General features: G+C 37.6%; 1 protein-coding gene across 1 annotated transcript in view; it reads left to right on the forward strand.

Moving 5' to 3' along the window:
• Nucleotides 1-11,704: 11,704 nt before the first annotated feature.
• kcnk3a (potassium channel, subfamily K, member 3a) overlaps nucleotides 11,705-18,335 on the forward strand; it is a 31,876-nt gene continuing 25,245 nt past the window's right edge. Inside the window, exon 1 of the mRNA XM_056428230.1 lies at nucleotides 11,705-11,987. Within this exon, the coding sequence (XP_056284205.1) occupies nucleotides 11,705-11,987 (283 nt within the window). The remainder of the gene's footprint in view (nucleotides 11,988-18,335) is intronic.

Here is an 18,335-nt window from a genome sequence, read left to right on the forward strand (position 1 = left end):
TCATTATCAAAACGGTTAATTTTCTCTTTACTATGTATCTATAATGTAAAATTTAACATTGTGTTATCACTAGGGCTGTCAATCGATTTAAAAAAAGTAACTAATTAATCGCATATTTTGAAATTCATTAATCGCGATTAATCACGATTAATCGCAATTAAAAGTTAAAAGTTAAAAGTTCATTCTTTTTAAAGACCAAACTTCACACAGAGCTTTTTTGTAAAATGTATAAAATGAGCCCAGCCTCCAGAGGGTGAACAGGACATATTTGAATGTCAGTTAGTTTACCAAGGCCACTGGTTCTGCTGCTGTTCAGTGTTAAGGATGACAGGACCAATGGGATCTCAATATACTTTTTTTTTTTACTAATCTGATGTTTCACTGAAGAAACAATTCATCATCCACAATATTAAATACCTTGTATATGTAGGAGCCTCTTTGAAAACACAGCTATGTGTGAAGTTTGGTCTTTAAAAAGAATGAACTTTTAACTTTTAACTTTTAATTGCAATTAATCGCGATTAATCGCGATTAATGAATTTCAAAATGTGCGATTAATTAGTTAAATGTTTTTAATCGATTGACAGCCCAAATATATATATATATATATATACGTATATGTGGCACCCTGGACATTTTAAGGGCAAATATTGTTGTCAGAATTGTTATTGTATTGTGTTAGTACCTTGCCCCCATCATCCTTATTTTCTTGTTATTATCATTTCACTGACCTATGTCTGCGCTTTGGTTGTGTGCTGTGACGTCGCTAGTGACGTCACGGAGCACCGAACCAGAGTCTATATTTAGAAGTGATTTCCACTATGCTCCAGCATTCTCCAGCACCCCTTCGGGGGTGAGAACATGGTCTTGCTGGCTGACACGGTGCGCTAGTGGTAACGCTAGCCGAGCAGTCCCTCGGGAGATTGGAGTTCGAGGCGTGGCCGCGCATCGGACCCGGATGATCTCCGGAGGGCAACGGAGAGACGTCTCCCCGTGCCAGAGGTGGTTTCCCCCACCAAGTGACACTGAGTACGAGTGACTGTTACTCGCTGTCACCCCCTTCACTGGGAGAAAAAAAAACTTGTGTATGTTTTAAATAAGATAAATGAATAAATATATATATATATATATATATATATATATACTATAGAACTAGTATTAGTAATACATTCGTTTTTACAGGAAAAGACTGGTTATTTTAATTATTTGGGATTTAGTCATCAATTCCTATGGCTAAGGTTCCTTTTGGCTACCTTTAATAAAAAAATGACTCAGTAATTTCCTGGATACTACATCTTTTATAACATGATACTCAAACAGACACAGGTGCATTTATCAGATGGTATTTTCAGCTGTGAATTAACATATTTGGTGCTGGAGAAAGTATTCAGCAGGATATGTGGGATAAACTTCAAATTAACTACAGTACCCATGTTTATCATAATGCATGAACAGTGCAACATGGGTGTGTTTGGATAGTTTTGGACAACAATAAAGCTCTATGGTACAGATAAATAAGAATAAAGGCTTGAGAGCGTGCAGCCACTGGACCATCAGACCAAATTTTCCAGTGGCAGGTTCATTCCCCCGGCGGTTTGAGCTGGGGATCGAGCCGAGACCCTCGTTACTGCAATGTGGGAGACCCAGGTAAGTCCCCGCTGAAGTCAAAGCTTTGATGTACTTTGAACCTAGCGGGTCTTCGGATTGGAAACCTCAAAAAAGTACACTGCTGCATAACGACTTTCCAATAGGGAATATCCCCTGAGGAAAAAATACAATTAAGGAGGTTAGATATTGATGTTATTGTTGTTTTATTCATGTGATGTGGATTTAAAATAGTTGTCTGAAAACTAGACGTTCATTTTCAAAAAAGGTCATCTTCAGAGTGCTGTGGAGATATTTTACAGCTCCTGTTTACACACCTCATGTGACACTGCAAAGTTGTATTTACCTGTTATTAAAGTAAATTCCTTTGCAATATTTATTGGAGTCAAGAATATGGGAAAACCAAGCAGACGTAATAATTGTCATTCTATATTTGTTGTGCATCTCTAAACTACGGTTGTTGCTGTGATTCATTGCCTCTCATATGAACAGGCCCCTTCGGTTGTATGACGCACTATTCTGAAATGTGTCCTCTGTGACATGCAAAGACAGTCATGGAATAGGAGGAGAGAAACAATAGACACAGGCAGGTCACCAGGCACCATGTGTGACTCTAACTGGAAGAACAAGTCAAAATACGTCCTCAAATAACATGTACCAAAAATATTTTTTCCTGCAAAATAATTCTGCATCTTTGAACATTTCACTGACAATTGTTCGCTCCTATTGTGTCACGAATGTCCCGTTTACGCATTCCCAGTTCACTTTCCCCAGTATAGCAAACTGAAAGTAAAACCCATAGCTCCAGTAGACACAATGCACATTGATCTTGAGACCACCCAGGAAAAAATAACTCCAACATATCCAGTATGTACATGCACACACAGACATATACAACGTACACACACTCCAACACAATCTCATGTCATGTCAGGGGTCACCCCCCCCCCCCCCACCCTCTGTATCCTGAGAGGGGTGCCCTTCAGCTGCTTACATCTCCTTATATAGGTTCAATGTGGCCTGCACATTCCTGCTGACATTCAATTAAAGACATTAATTTCCACATTATTTGCCTCTGTGACTCTGCCGCTGCTCCTGCTGTCGTTTGACAATTATTCCAATCATCCCTCCAATTAGTGGTGAATCTGTTTCTTTGCTTCGGCATCCCAGTGAGTGTGATGCACCTGCTTCTCAGCATGAGAGGATGGCAGACAGTGATATGACGAGGAAAGTAAGACAGTGAACTGACGTGTAGCTTTGGGTTCATGTGTAAGACCTTTGGACATTTTGATACAGTTGAGTTGTGCCACTTAACCATGTGACTGTGGGCCAAACCTACAATTAGTATGCATGAAATTGGCTAATTTAAGAATTGATTATCTGTAACTTAGATGTTACAAATACATTTCGGTCCAATTAGGGAAACTATGGATGGCTAACACCATAGGATCACAGTCCTGAGTTTAGACTGTGATGTTCTGTGTCCTAACAGGAACAATTGTATGTTATAATAGTGATGGGGCATTAATTTGAAAGGCAAAATACAAGAAAGTTGTCAAATATTCATTTAATTCTAATGGGAAATGTGAATGGATAGATATCAATAGAGCTATTGTCCAATAAGCAAATGTCTATTTCAAATTAAAAGAAAGCAATGCCCATTCTTAGAATAAGACTGAGCGTCACTACCAAGATGGTGACGGCCAGAGCTTCACAACTGCTCCTCAGAAATCTTTGTGTCATGTTACAGAAACTACGTCCATATTTCATAATAGCACACCATGCTGATGTAGCATTTAACCTCAAGCACCTCTGCGCCGCCTCGCAGATCTGACACTGTAGCTGGAGACTCTTTCTACTATATCCACTGCTTTTCCCACCAGTATATCACAATGTTACAAAATAATTCAAATTGTAGTATGCAATCGTATGATTTTTATTTCACTTTGTGTCCGTATACATACTCGAACATGGTATTATTATGTTTACTTAATGTTGCCAATTCGCCAATGTAAATATGTTCAGTATTAATGAGCAAGTGGCTTTCAATTATAGATTTTTAGAGACCTAGAGGACATCTTCAAATGTCTTGTTTGGTGTGATTAACAATCCAATACCCACAGATATATTGTTATTATCACATAAGACAAAGAAAATGAGTAATTTTACAATTGAGTGCACTCCTCTGCTCCTCCATGGACACATTTGTTCCATAGAGTGAGAATAATCCGTCTACTTGTGACCTGTCATCCACAGCCTGTCTCAGTCTCTGTCATCCCTGCTGCCTGCAATAACGCCATCCCCTCTAATGAACACTGTCACATGGCTGTTGTGATATTACATAACACATGTCCTTCTATATGAATATTTCAGCAGTGATTACCCGCCCTTCATCATACCTAAAGTGAGAGGGGTCACGGATCAATGGTCGCCGTTGACAGTTTGATCTCCAGCCCAACTTTACTGCTCCTGACTGCTTAGGCTACATGCAGAGATCGTATGTATTTGATGGTTTGGAAAGGAAAAGTTATGTGTTGAAAGTAGACATTATTCGCAATCATTTATATGTTTCATACATGTGAAGCCAGTATCTTTTCAGATTTTTGACTCTTAAGATCTGGATCTCAGTTTCAAGACAATGCTCTTGATATTCTCTAATAGTCTAATATAGCTAACGTTAATAAGAAAACATGTTTGATGTAGGGGCCCTCCTGTAATACTCATGGATGCTAATGATTATTTGTTCGTCTTGTGAGAAGTCGATGAAGTGAAAACGCTCCTCTAAGCGAGTAATCATCTCCGTCCTACTGTTTCTTCCCATTACAGAGGCAGTGATATCAAAATAACTTGTTTGAATTCTGTTATACATTTTTTGTTGATATGGCTGTTCGGTTTTATCTTGTTTAATGTCAAATATGGCAGAAAAAATACAAATATATGATATTATATAGATATATATAATATCTATATAATATATATATTATATATATATATATAATATATATAAAATACCTCTTCTTTTTTCCCCAATAAAACATTAAGATATTTTGATTGCATCTTGAACTCCGGGTTTATAGTATATATATATATATATATATATATATATATATATATATATATATATATACAGTATATAGAGTATATAAATACATTTCTGATCCAACCACCTGATATTTAACGTATACAGTTTATATAAATAAAACTGGTTTGGCCTGACAATCAAATGAACAACTTTTTAAAAAAATGAAATAAGGGAGCTTTTAAAGTTGGTGTCAAGTTGGATATACGTGTCAATGTTTCCAACAATTTTGCTACATTTCTGAAAACATTGTACAGTCAGCTGTTTCACTGCAGTACTCCTTTCCAAATTATTCTGAAAGATAATTGCCATGCAGCCCACTCTCCATCCAACATAAAAACAAACCTGTCCCACACACTTTATTTTTCCAAAAAATGTGAAATGTAATATTGAGTCACGCTGCAGCTAATCGGCGATCTAGACCCATCCAAGTTGAATATGCTACTTAATTTCGTAAAAGTTAACTATAGCCAAAAGGATTCAGTATATTGAGTTACTAATACTAGATTTAGTAGAAATATAACAAATAACAAAATATGTGGAGGGGGTAGTGGTGGATGAATGTGCCAAATGTAGGACTTTGAGTTTTTGGGGGGGTGAGAAACATATTTTTTCACTTGTTATTTTCTGGGCGTTTTTTAAGATTTATATATAATGTTTCTCCTTTCAGTAGCAGTTTGGTTTGGTTTTAAGCAACACAATTACTCTGTTTGAAGGGATGGAAGCAGTGGGCTTGAATCAAACACAGGTTGAGAACCAAGAGGACTGAAGAAAACAGGAACAAGAAAACAAAAAAGATTCGACATTACTCCTGATCAGGGTTGGCAGGCCGCATGATAGAATTTAATCCCGGCCTGAACATGTTTGCAGAAGCAGACGCTGACCACGGCTCCTCCACGGATATTACTCTATGTGGAGAGATGTGGGCAACACGGTCTGCCCCACAGTGTGTCCCACACTGTCACTGCACAGGGATGAGCTGTCCTGCACAAAATAGATAGAAAGATAAAAATAGATAGAAAGCTAAAATACAAAATACAATAGAGGCGGGCTTAGTTTTATTCTGTCTTGAAATAGTATAAATGTATCATATACACCCTACACAATATGAAATTCAAAGAATATTCAAACCAAACAACTGCTATAATATCACTTGACCAGTGTGCAGGTTTTACCTTTTCATACTTTAACAAAATAGTGTGTCCTGATTGTTTGAAGGGAATCTAATCCCTTTGTTGTTGACATGTGTTTCAGGACAACCACATTTGTGTTTCATCAAAGGTTTAAAAGTAGCTTGCTCTCCCTCCATTTTGTATTAACCTCAGATAGATAGATAGATAGAGATAGATAGATAGATAGATAGAGATGGAGATAGATAGATAGATAGAGATAGATAGAGATAGATAGATAGATAGATAGAGATGGAGATAGATAGATAGAGATAGATAGAGATAGATAGATAGAGATGGAGATAGATAGATAGATAGATACACTCTATTATAATATGTCAGTAAAATCTAAATAACATGAAACACAAACCAGACGCTTTGGCAAAAACTGATACATGACAAAAAAAGAAAAATCTCATTTTGGCACCAAACTATTCATATTCCAATTAAACTGAGAAGCAAGGAGGCATACTTGAAATACATTTTCACAACTTTGGCAAAATCCACAGCGTCTTTTTTTAACTGTCAAACGCCACCTCAGCTTATTCACAGCATCATTAGCAGAAGTAAAGTAACATAATTCACTCCCCAGTATGTTCTTGAACAGACTGATGTAGGCGTGAATAAGCTTTATTGGGACTTCTTTTTCCATCATGCAGAACAGTAACTCTATACAATATATGTATAAAAAAATGCAGTTCAGATTTGTGCTGTTCTTAACAAATAGAATAAATATAAAACAAAACCTTTGCATCTGTCAAAACATGTATCTTTCACTGTCACTCACATCCTTACATCAAGAAAAAAAACGGTGAAATCACTCAGCACAAACACAGCGCTATTTTGTATTCCTGTTGTGGGTGAGTGATTGTCTATCTCTCTTTGAAAGGCGCTCATTATTTCAGGAAAAAACAACAAAAGCAAATGGAAGAAAGAACTTCAGCTTTACTGTAAATCCCTGCAGACAGATAGCCAGTGACAGATATGTCTGAAACGACATAAACCTTCAATACAAAGTGCTGAGGATTGTGTCATGTTTAATAAATGATGCATGAGAGATTTACAAGCACCTCCAGTAAATCTCATGGGAAGACTGTCAGCTGATAAAATCTATTATTCATAAGTTGTGGCTCCTTCTGGGTTCAAGCCCCTGTACTTTACATCAAATGTGGCTTTGAGGGCTTTGCATCAAGAGGATTTTAGAGCAGCAGACAGATGGAAGACTGGAGAACTGCTAAAAACTGCATCACTTGTTGTTGTCACTTGTTGCCGATAAAAAAAAGGTTCAATATTATGTGTTTGTTATGGGTCCTTTCATTAATAATGGACTTTTTCTGGAATATATGGTGAATAAATGCCAGCCTGGAACAAGCAGTGCTGAAACAAGCAGGTGCAGAATAGACTACATACAGTATATATAAAACAGTACATGTGCGTCATATACAGTAGTAGACATGTGGAAAAGGTGAAATAATAAAGAATTGTTGACAAATTACCATCTGGTAAAAGTGACTCTCAGGGAAGGTTTGCACTGAAATGTTTGCTCACTGTTGGCCGACAGTTAGCAGCAGAAGTAATTCATGGAAATCCCAGTAGGAATATATTGATACAAGTAAATAAATACATTACATTAAATAAAGCTACACAGAAGAAAAGTGAATATCTACACAGCTGGTGCTTCTTGTAGAGGCATCCAGGAACCAGGCAGCTTGAGATAGATAGATAGATAGATAGATAGATATATACTTTATTAATCCCCAAGGGGAAATTTGTCGTGACAGTAGCAGCACCAATAAACCAAACACACAAGAATAAAAAACAAAACACAAAATATAAGAAGAGGCTCCAGAGAGCGAGAACTCACTTTGATCTCAATTGGCAGAACTGGTCAGGAAGCACATCTCGTTCTGAGTAACTGGTTGAGTGTGTGGAGCATGACAACCTTTTTGTCCAGCTCAAGGTTAAATAGATTACGAAGCTTTAACATGAAGCTCAACAACCAAGCTTGTTGCAGAACTATAGGCCCACGCATTACATGAGATATCACTTTCATAACAACTGATGTATATACACATATATATATATATATGTATATATATATATATATAAATATATATATTTATTCATTCATCTTATTTAAAACATACACAAGTTTTTTTTTCTTCCAGTGTCACATAAGGTGTGTAAACAGGAGCTGTAAAATATCTCCACAGCACTCTGAAGATGACCTTTTTTGAAAATGAATGTCTAGTTTTCAGACAACTATTTTAAATCCACATCACATGAATAAAACAACAATAACATCAATATCTAACCTCCTTAATTGTATTTTTTCCTCAGGGGATATTCCCTATTGGAAAGTCGTTATGCAGCAGTGTACTTTTTTGAGGTTTCCAATCCGAAGACCCGCTAGGTTCAAAGTACATCAAAGCTTTGACTTCAGCGGGGACTTACCTGGGTCTCCCACATTGCAGTAACGAGGGTCTCGACTCGATCCCCAGCTCTAACCGCCGGGGGAATGAACCTGCCACTGGAAAATTTGGTCTGATGGTCCAGTGGCTGCACGCTCTCAAGCCTTTATTGTTATTTATCTGTACCATAGAGCTTTATTGTTGTCCAAAACTATCCAAACACACCCATGTTGCGCTGTTCATGCATTATGATAAACATGGGTTCTGTAGTTAATTTGAAGTTTATCCCACATATCCTGCTGAATAATTTCTCCAGCACCAAATATGTTAATTCACAGCTGAAAATACCACCTGATAAATGCACCTGTGTCTGTTTGAGCATCATGTTATAAAAGATGTAGTATCCAGGAAATTACTGAGTCATTTTTTTATTAAAGGTAGCCAAAAGGAACCTTAGCCATAGAAATTGATGACTAAATCCCAAATAATTAAAATAACCAGTCTTTTCCTATAAAAACGAATGTATTACTAATACTAGTTCTACTAATTATACCCTATTTGATTCCCTAATTTACATGTGTATATACAGTATATACTGTATACAATCAATAGGCCTTTCTAGGGGTTTATGAAAGACTATATTTTCGATCAAAGTGTCATGGATTAATTGATGTATTGATCTGGCCGAGGCCTGCAGCACTCCTGTTTGTGAGTGGAGGATTTATCCGGGCTCAGTCCCAGTCAACTTGACTGACCTGGTTATTGAAGCTAGAGCTATTTTTGTCCTGGCTCACAGTGTAGAACGATTGAAGAGATTGGCCAGGATCTATCAGTCAAGGATAGAGCAGGTGAGGTGTTGTGCAAATGTAACAAGTTATGCATTTGATGTTCGTATGGATGTGTGTAATACTAGATGAATGTTGTGCACCGACAGATATGCTAGAGAGGTTCATGTCATTTATCAGGCTTCCTGATTGTTTTCACCTGTCATCACACCTGTCTCCTATGCTCATCAGTGTCAGTGGTCCCACCTGTGTCTTGTTACCATGTGCTTAAATTCTGTCTCCCAGTGTTCCTTGTCTTTGCCATGATCAGGTCGGGTTATGTTATGCTCTTGAAAGTTTTTGATCCTCACGCTTTCATTTGTTCACTGAGTACTTAGATGAAAATACTCAAAAGTAGTACATTTTTAAAAAATTTAAAAATACTCATGAAAAGACAGTAGAGCAAAGCTATGGAAATAATATACATAATAATGTCGATGACTCTTTGTGCAAAATAAATCTTTTATTTGGGAGGATAAATCTGCAATAATTAAGAAACAAATATATTCTTGAGATTGACTTAACCTCTTCAAGTGTCTTGGTCAAACAGTGTCTCCGTCTCCTACTGACATGCAACGCATCAGGGAACCACTGACTGGAAACCAGTGTCACTGAAGGTCTTAACATTTGGACTTGCACTTAACATTTTGTCTCTGCATCAAATTAACATCACCATGTGTTCCTTTTTTAGTTTATACACACACATGAGGTTCACTCCACTCATACAACACACATAAACATACAATATGGGTTTGAGTTTTTCCACTCAAGTTTTCCCCTGGTTTTGCCCCAGGGGAAAGATCAGTTGAAAGAGGGAACGTTTGAGAGTTCCCTGCAGCCAAAAGTAACAGCTGGGTTCTGTATACATTTACTGGTGAGTCATGTTGAGAGCATCCTTCAAAGATGGAGAAGTTTTCTTTTTTATTTAAAAAACAAAAAACTTCTCCCTGCAGTGCATGTGAATGAATATCAGGACTTGTTACCCCCTGCTGCTGTGCTCAAGTATCTCAGTGGTCACCAAAACAAAGCTGCTATAGTCAGACTTCACATAGGAATTTATATGATTTTACTTTATGTTTATGTTATATCCCTTGAGAAGTGACCTCCCGGACATGTGATAAGTTGTCGTCAAGTTTTAGTCAGAAGATATACATAAATAATCATTGCATAGCTCAAGGTGACTTAAAATGCACTTTTTGAATAAAACATTTTCTATTCATGAATAATTGTATAAAACAAGGGAACATAATCCTCACATTTGAATATTTGGGATGAAAACGATTCATTGATGTATATATATATATATATATATATATATACATACAGTACATATTCACTAGAGTCTGTACTTATAGTACTCATATAATTTATGATTGTTACTGCACTCAAAGAAATGACTCATTGGATGAACTCAATTAAATTGTTGGCAGGTTTTCCATCCAATAATTATATGCCACTCCAACTCAAATTTAGCACATCAGTGCAATAAAATGTAATTAAGTTAGTCCAACTCATTTGTATCAAATACATCTAAAATAAAATAACGATATTCATTAAATTAAATTAATTTGTGTTTGTCCAACTCAAAATATAAACTAACTAACGAACAAAATATGCAAACTCCACACAGAAGGAAAGCACCGACTGGGAATTGAACCCACGGACCTCTGGCTTTGAGGCGACGGTGCTAGCCACTACATCACCGTACAGCCCTTAAAGTGTCTTCACCTCATGTAAACAACTGATTTTCAGCTGGCGCATGCGCAAAGAGTAGTCCTCAATGAAACACATTTATTTTGAGTTGATATGCACACCATCTAACCTAAATAAATCTAATAAATGAAAGTATTCATACATTTTGTGTTTCACCCATTAAACATAAATATCTATTTTTGTAATTGATTTATTTAAATGTATCAAACAATATTTAAATGTGTCACCTCGAAGAAGGGCTTGAATCGTTTTTTGAGTGTGAGGGTTTAACAAATATAATAAGTAATATCAATAATACATTTTTAATTGTTTTAATTGCATTGTTATTGGCTAATCATTTATTTTTGTTGATCAGGTATTTGTTGATCAGATATTTGTTTATCAGGTATTTGTTGATACGGTATTTGTTGATACGGTATTTGTATAATATGTTCAGGAATTGAGTTTATGAAAGAATGATCTAGGACTTACATTTTAAGGGCTTTACAACAGTTTGCTAACATGCTGATACTGAAAAGTCGTAGGCTAAGTGATGTTTACACTCATGCACCCACCCCCACCTCCGCTAAACTAAGAATAAATAATCTCACACAATTATAATGTGCACCTAGTTCACATAGTGGTGGATGGTGGAAGTATTGAGATTAGTAGAAGTAGACGTATTAAGTATGGCGTAACATTTAAATACTCAAGTGGGGGGGGGGGGGGGGGGGATTCCGCCACGGGGAGGGAGGGCAGTGAGAAAGGTAGGCGTGGTGCTGAATGAACAGCTCCTCGGCTCATAAAGTCATCAGAGAGCTTCTCTGCTCCGTCAGAGCAGCTCAGCCATGAGCCAGCCGAGCTCCCCGTCCTCCAGACTCGCGCTCACACTCCGCCCGTCCCCCTGACGCGCACCACACCACCATGAAGAGGCAAAACGTGAGGACCCTCGCCCTGATCATCTGCACCTTCACCTATCTGATAGTCGGCGCCGCGATCTTCGACGCGCTGGAATCCCGGGAGGAGACGACCCAGAGGACCGACCAGGACCTGAATAAAGCGAAGCTCCTGGAGACCTTCAACCTGTCCCCGGAGGACTTTGAGAAGCTGGAGAAGGTGGTGCTGGACCTGAAGCCGCACAAAGCCGGGGTGCAGTGGGAATTTGCCGGCTCGTTTTACTTCGCCATAACTGTGATCACCACCATAGGTAAGACACGGATCATGTCTCGGAACTTTGGCTCTGATTTGATTGCAAACTAAAAAAAGTTGATAATTCGTGTCTATTCGGTTTGTGATTAATTTGAGGCCAGATTCATGACCCGCATGAACCACGCTGCTAGACAGCTGTTGTCACGTCACATCAAGGCTAAACACGAATATGAACATTGTAGATACCACAAACATGAAATCATTATATAGCATATACCACAAACATGTAATCATTATATTGTAGCAGATACCATAAACATGTAATCATTATATTGTAGCATGATACCATAAACATGTAATCATTATATTGCTATGAGTAATAATATACAGATGGATGATAATCATGAACTAAATTAGCCCACAACAGGTGGAAAGTGGTACACATTCCCAAATGCTTCAATCAGATATCCTTTCCTCAATATATTTAAACAATTCAAATTAGCATTACTGCAATGTAAAATACTGCATTACAAATAAAAACACTGCATTGAAAAAACATTGTTATTGTTTATTGTTTTGTGTCAAATCTGAAGTCGCAGTAGCGCCTACATGTGGAACCTGATGCACCTGTCAAAATGTAAAATGTAAAAAAAGTGCACATATACAGGACTGTCTCAGAAAATTAGAATATTGTGATGAAGTTCTTTATTTTCTGTAATGCAATAAAAAAAACAAAAATGTCATGCATTCTGGATTCATTACAAATCAACTGAAATATTGCAAGCCTTTTATTCTGATTTATTGCTGATTATGGCTTACAGCTTAAGAAAACTCAAATATCCTATCTCTAAATATTAGAATATCATAAAAAAGTATACTAGTAGGGTATTAAACAAATCACTTGAATTGTCTAATTAACTCGAAACACCTGCAAGGGTTTCCTGAGCCTTGACAAACACTCAGCTGTTATAAATCTTTTTTTTTACTTGGTCTGAGGAAATATTAAAATTTTATGAGATAGGATTTTAGAGTTTTCTTAAGCTGTAAGCCATAATCAGCAATATTAAAAGAATAAAAGGCTTGCAATATTTCAGTTGATTTGTAATGAATCCAGAATGCATGACATTTTTGTTTTTTTAATTGCATTACAGAAAATAAAGAACTTTATCACAATATTCTAATTTTCTGAGACAGTCCTGTAGATGTAAATACTCAAACAAAGTACACTTACCACTGAAGACAGAAAACATGCTTAACACAATATGATATGCTATAATCAAAGCATAGATAGAGGAAATACCATAGAATGGCATATTATTTATAAACTCAACAGGCGCAGTCCTCTCGCTGTATTTTAATAATATATTCTAAAATGATTAAACCCTAAAGCCAGATAACATGGTATTAAGTTCCTATTTATAGGATTATTATATAAATGTACAATATCTGAGTTAAGTTGTTCACATCGGTTTGAGCTTTGAGACCCCTTTATTGCAACGTTAACATTGTGTGTATTGCTTCATGCAGACTCCACACCTATGACACCTTTTTTATTTATAAAAAGCCAGACATTCATCATCAGAGCCTTTTTTACTTGAGCATTTGAATGCATTGTAACATTGAAAGAGGTTGCATTAAATTAAAATGTGCAGGACTAGCTTCTCTCCAAATATTTGTGCGTTTACTCATTATTCCTGCTCCAAAAGGTCCTGCAACACCACAAAGCTCCCAGCTCTTTACTCCCTTTACCACACAGCCTTCAATCTGAGCATGTTTGTTAATTCATTTCAACTTCACTCTGCTCTTTGCATAACACTATTCATGGAGCTACAATAGCAGGTTTGATTTATTCAGCCATTTTAAATATAAGAAAAGTATTCTTTGTTTACCATTTACCGTTTTAAGTGTCCACCTTTAGCAGCTATATGCAAGTGTTGCCAGCATCAGGGTCCACTGTGACCACAAGTGGCAATTACAGGAATTGGATTTGCCTTAATTTATCTTTAATACGTTGCTTTGAATACATCATGTGCATCTGTGACTTGCTAGAAAACTGTGTAAGAGGAGCGCAAGTAGCACAATGGCCATGAAGAGAGCATCTATCTGGAGTTTAATGCATTCGTTATCATCGACTACTGGTCACACCAGACTAACTAAGACTGAAGTGGCAAAACACTTTAGCATGACTTGAACAATTCTGCATTTCACTACTTATAAATTCAGCTATGAGTTTATAAGAGGGAGATTGTGTTTTTATTTTTATTAAACTCTCACAGTAACATCCTCATTTTCACCTCTTAACCCTTGTGTTGCCTTAGGGTCATTTTGACCTGAATCAATATTACACCCTCCCCCCGCCTTTGGGTCATTTTGACCCGATTCAATGTTTCACCCTCCTGTTACCTTTATATTTACTAACATATTTTACCCTTTGGGTTCAATTTGACGCCAGCAATTAAAACCTCCAGAAAATTATTAGAATTAATATTGTTTTCCAAGTTTAAGTGTGAGGCACTTTATGTTTGTTTGTTGACTACCGAAAGAACACCGACATTAAACATTGAATGGGGTCAAATTAATCCTAAGGCAGGGGGAGGGTGTAATATTGATTCGGGTCAAAATGACCCTAAGGCAACACAAGGGTTAAGAAGCTGTCCTTCCTCCTGTGTTTAGTGGCCGGGGCAGTCGTCAGTAGTGACCTGTGGCTTGTAACGCTATCAGATGGAGAGGCACCTAATTGTCCACTAACCCGAGCCCGGGTGTCTGTCAGAGTCTTCTGTAATTGTGAGGCCAGAGGCTGCTACACACAGTGAGTGGCGTTCCAGCCTGCCATCAAGTATTAATGACAACACCAGACCCTCGCTGCTCCGTTGTCCTCCTGGCACACAACATTAGCACTGTAGATACTGTACTGTACACTCAATATCAGCCATGGATTACAGTGAGGTCCACATGGTGAGCCACAATATGACGATTAATCTTCGTAGCTTTTATTTTAAAGTTAATCTGAACTATAGATGTGATTTAATAATATTTTTCCACAAGACAACTATTTACGTCACCAACCAAAGTATAAGAATAGACATGAACCTCTTATTTCTTGTCATATCCCCCCCCCCCCCCCCCCCCCCAGGACTAAAGTGAAAAAGATGATTTGAAAACATAGCATGACATGATGTTCTCTGTATGAAAAATCAAGTAACACAGTAACAAGTCAATCTGAAATTGACTGAAATTTATATTGTATACAACACGTTGATAACACGTCGTTTCCTGCGAAGTTATGACCAAATATACACATTTCCTATTTCTAAAACGCACAACACCCAGTGGAAACCAACTGACAAGATCTGACAAAAGCATGCTCTCCTAATAACTTAACATAAGCGAAGGAGGGAGGAGAAGCCACAATCTGTCATCACTTTCCACTGAGGAAAGGGGAGGCAGAGGGCTGGGTGTCTATTTACTCACCAAGTGTGGAGGAGGGGGGAGAGATGTGATGTGTGTGAGAAACATCACAAGGGAACATAAATCAGCAGCACTTCCAAGATGGAGGGAGTAGATAAAAGTCTGGGGCTGAGGAAGGTCTCTGCCCGGGTACCAACTCAACGAAGCACCTCCGGGCGTGCGTATCTTGTCATCGCTACGTACGCTAATGACACCCTGAACTCACCGCCCAGGCTGCTGTTGAAGGTCAACTACAGACCCCGTGGTGGACACATGGCACACTACGTTTCACGATGGCACTATGTTTCATTACGCATAAAACATGGCTGATATCATCTTTGTGTTATGGGATATGCTGTATGGCATCTGATAAGGGCAGGATCATGTTGTGTGTTTCTTCTTGGGCAGCTGGCTTGTGTTTGGTTTTTTCATCACACGTCGACACACGTGTTATTTTGTGTAACTCACAACATCATATCACAGTATGTTTACACAAGTCAAATTACACACACAAACTATTTATTTCACTTGCTTATGGTTGTATCAAAACATTCACACAGTTAAGTAACAATGGCATTTATTCTTCCCCCAATTCAATGGAGGTGAATGAAATTCTAGCATTGAAAATGTACATTCATGATCTCTGTCCAGAAACAGACTTCCCCATTAACAGAATTTATTTGAACAACCTTCTCGCAAAAGAATTGTTGCAGAATATTGCATTGCACATTGGACGATTATGAGCCTCACAATTGAAGTCGATTGACAACGTTCAGTACCAACGAAGAAGTAGTCTTTGTGGCGAGGCAGAAAGTAAGGGTGCTGGATGGGGGAGTAGCACGCCTGATGTTAACTTTAAAGATGAGTTTAATAACCTTATCATACTGTACCATTATTTACCTCACTAAAGATCATATAACATTTGAAATTATCTCAGATTTTTATCGCTGTGTATAGCCAAGCAGCTTTCATTTAGTTTGTTATTTTGATTCTGGCAAATTTTGGGAGAACTACTTTCTAGTCTTTAAAAAAAACATGTGTTCTGTGGATGCAGATAATTAAGGACACTGATTGTCGATAAAGACATTTTTTATTAATACCAAGTCTTCAAAAGTATCACCAGGAGTATATGAGATACTATGTTTCTTCATACGTTGGGTGAACTAACCCTTTAACTACGAACTGATCTAGTTCATTAAAATTGTGTGGAATAAATCATGCAAAAGATTACTTTTTGGCTTCTGACCTATTGTCTTTTATCTAATCTCTGAAGTCATTATCCTTCCTCTAAGGCTCATAAACAAATGCTTTGTTTGAGACAAGGCCTTTTAAAATCCCCATATGGTTGTGGTTAGAGAAAAAAAATCCCTCCTGGATTTTTATTATTGTGAATCACCACTTGTTAAATGCTTTATGTTCAAAGATCATTTTGCATCTTGCAAGATTTAGTAGACATTACCTCAGTGTTTTCCATAGTTTTCAAGAGAGGATGTAAGTACAAATGCATCCCGGGCATGCCATCCATACGATTAATTCTAATCCCAGTGGAGAGCATCTGACTCTGTGAGGAGAATCTACTGGTTGGTTTGCAGGCAACACTCCTCCAGAAAGTGTCTCGGATCAGAGAGCTGAAGCCCTTCCAGCTCTGGTTTAGTTGCTCTGTCACTGTGTAGTGCATCGGTTGTTGATGTACTGGAGAGCTACCAAGTGTGGAAGCACATTATTTCTGTGAATGTGCAGCAGGCTGTCGCTGAAAAAGTGCAGCAAATCCTCTCTGGGTCATCGAATGTTTCTATATGTGGACCTGCAATGAATAAAACATCTGATAATTGTTCTATTTTCACGTGGACTTTGATTTGCCACCTGACATGTGAATCATTTACAGCTGTTGAATAATATGAGGTCAGAGTCTGAATTATTCATGATAATTACTTACATTAGTATCATCCTTATTATTACCTTCGCATTGAAAATGCGGAAGGTAATGTTTTGATCGCCGTGTATTTATTTATTTGTATGCGTGTTATTCGCATAAATAAAAAAGTATTAAACCGAATCGCATGAAATTTGGTGGGATGATTGGTTATTATCCGGGGACCATTTGATTAGATTTTGGGATCGATCGGGTCAAAGGTCAAGGTCAAAATCTTCTTGAATCGCATGAAATTTGGTGGGATGATTGGTTATTATCCGGGGACCATTTGATTAGATTTTTGGATAGATCGGGTCAAAGGTCATGGTCAAGGTCATGAAAAGGTCAACATCTTCTTTTTACAATTTATATCCAATTGGCATGCAAATAATGCCAACATGTTCATAATTCAATGCCCAATCTTGTGATATGCGAAGGTATGCGCTCTACCGAGTACCCATTCTAGTTCAGTCAGTTTAAGTAAGTGGTTGAGTGCACCAAGAATATAACTCTTGGCAAGTTGGCAGCCACACAGACTCCTATCATCTCCAGACAGACAGAGTGAGATGGATACTCCAGCACTTCTCAGAGAGCGCTGCAGGGTGACAGTACGAATACACAGACAGCTGCATTGCACTCAGTAATCTGGTTATTTATTGACATCATTAGTGAGACAATAGAGATGCTTCTACGGGGTTTCTTGGTATGAAGGTATGGGGTTAAAGTGCTTTCATCGAAAGCTTTTATTTGAACAGATGTAAATGTGCTTCTGTTACGCTAGAGCTTTCGTCAAGTAAATCACATCAAGCCGGATGAAGATCTTTCTGTAATCTGTCTGTAATCGAGATGCATTGGAACAACTTTTTTTCCAGATATTTATAGTTTCTAGATGACAAATCCTCACAATCGTTTGCAATCCTCTGAATTTCCATCTTGCGCCAGCATGAGGTTCACATGTGTGGTTCAGAGAGAAATGTCTCTAAATGGATGGATTTCTATGTCATTCATTCACCCCGCAGGATTAATGGCAATCGTTTTATTTGTATT

This window comes from Pseudoliparis swirei, chromosome 12, assembly GCF_029220125.1.
Source record: "Pseudoliparis swirei isolate HS2019 ecotype Mariana Trench chromosome 12, NWPU_hadal_v1, whole genome shotgun sequence".
Taxonomy (NCBI): domain Eukaryota; kingdom Metazoa; phylum Chordata; class Actinopteri; order Perciformes; family Liparidae; genus Pseudoliparis; species Pseudoliparis swirei.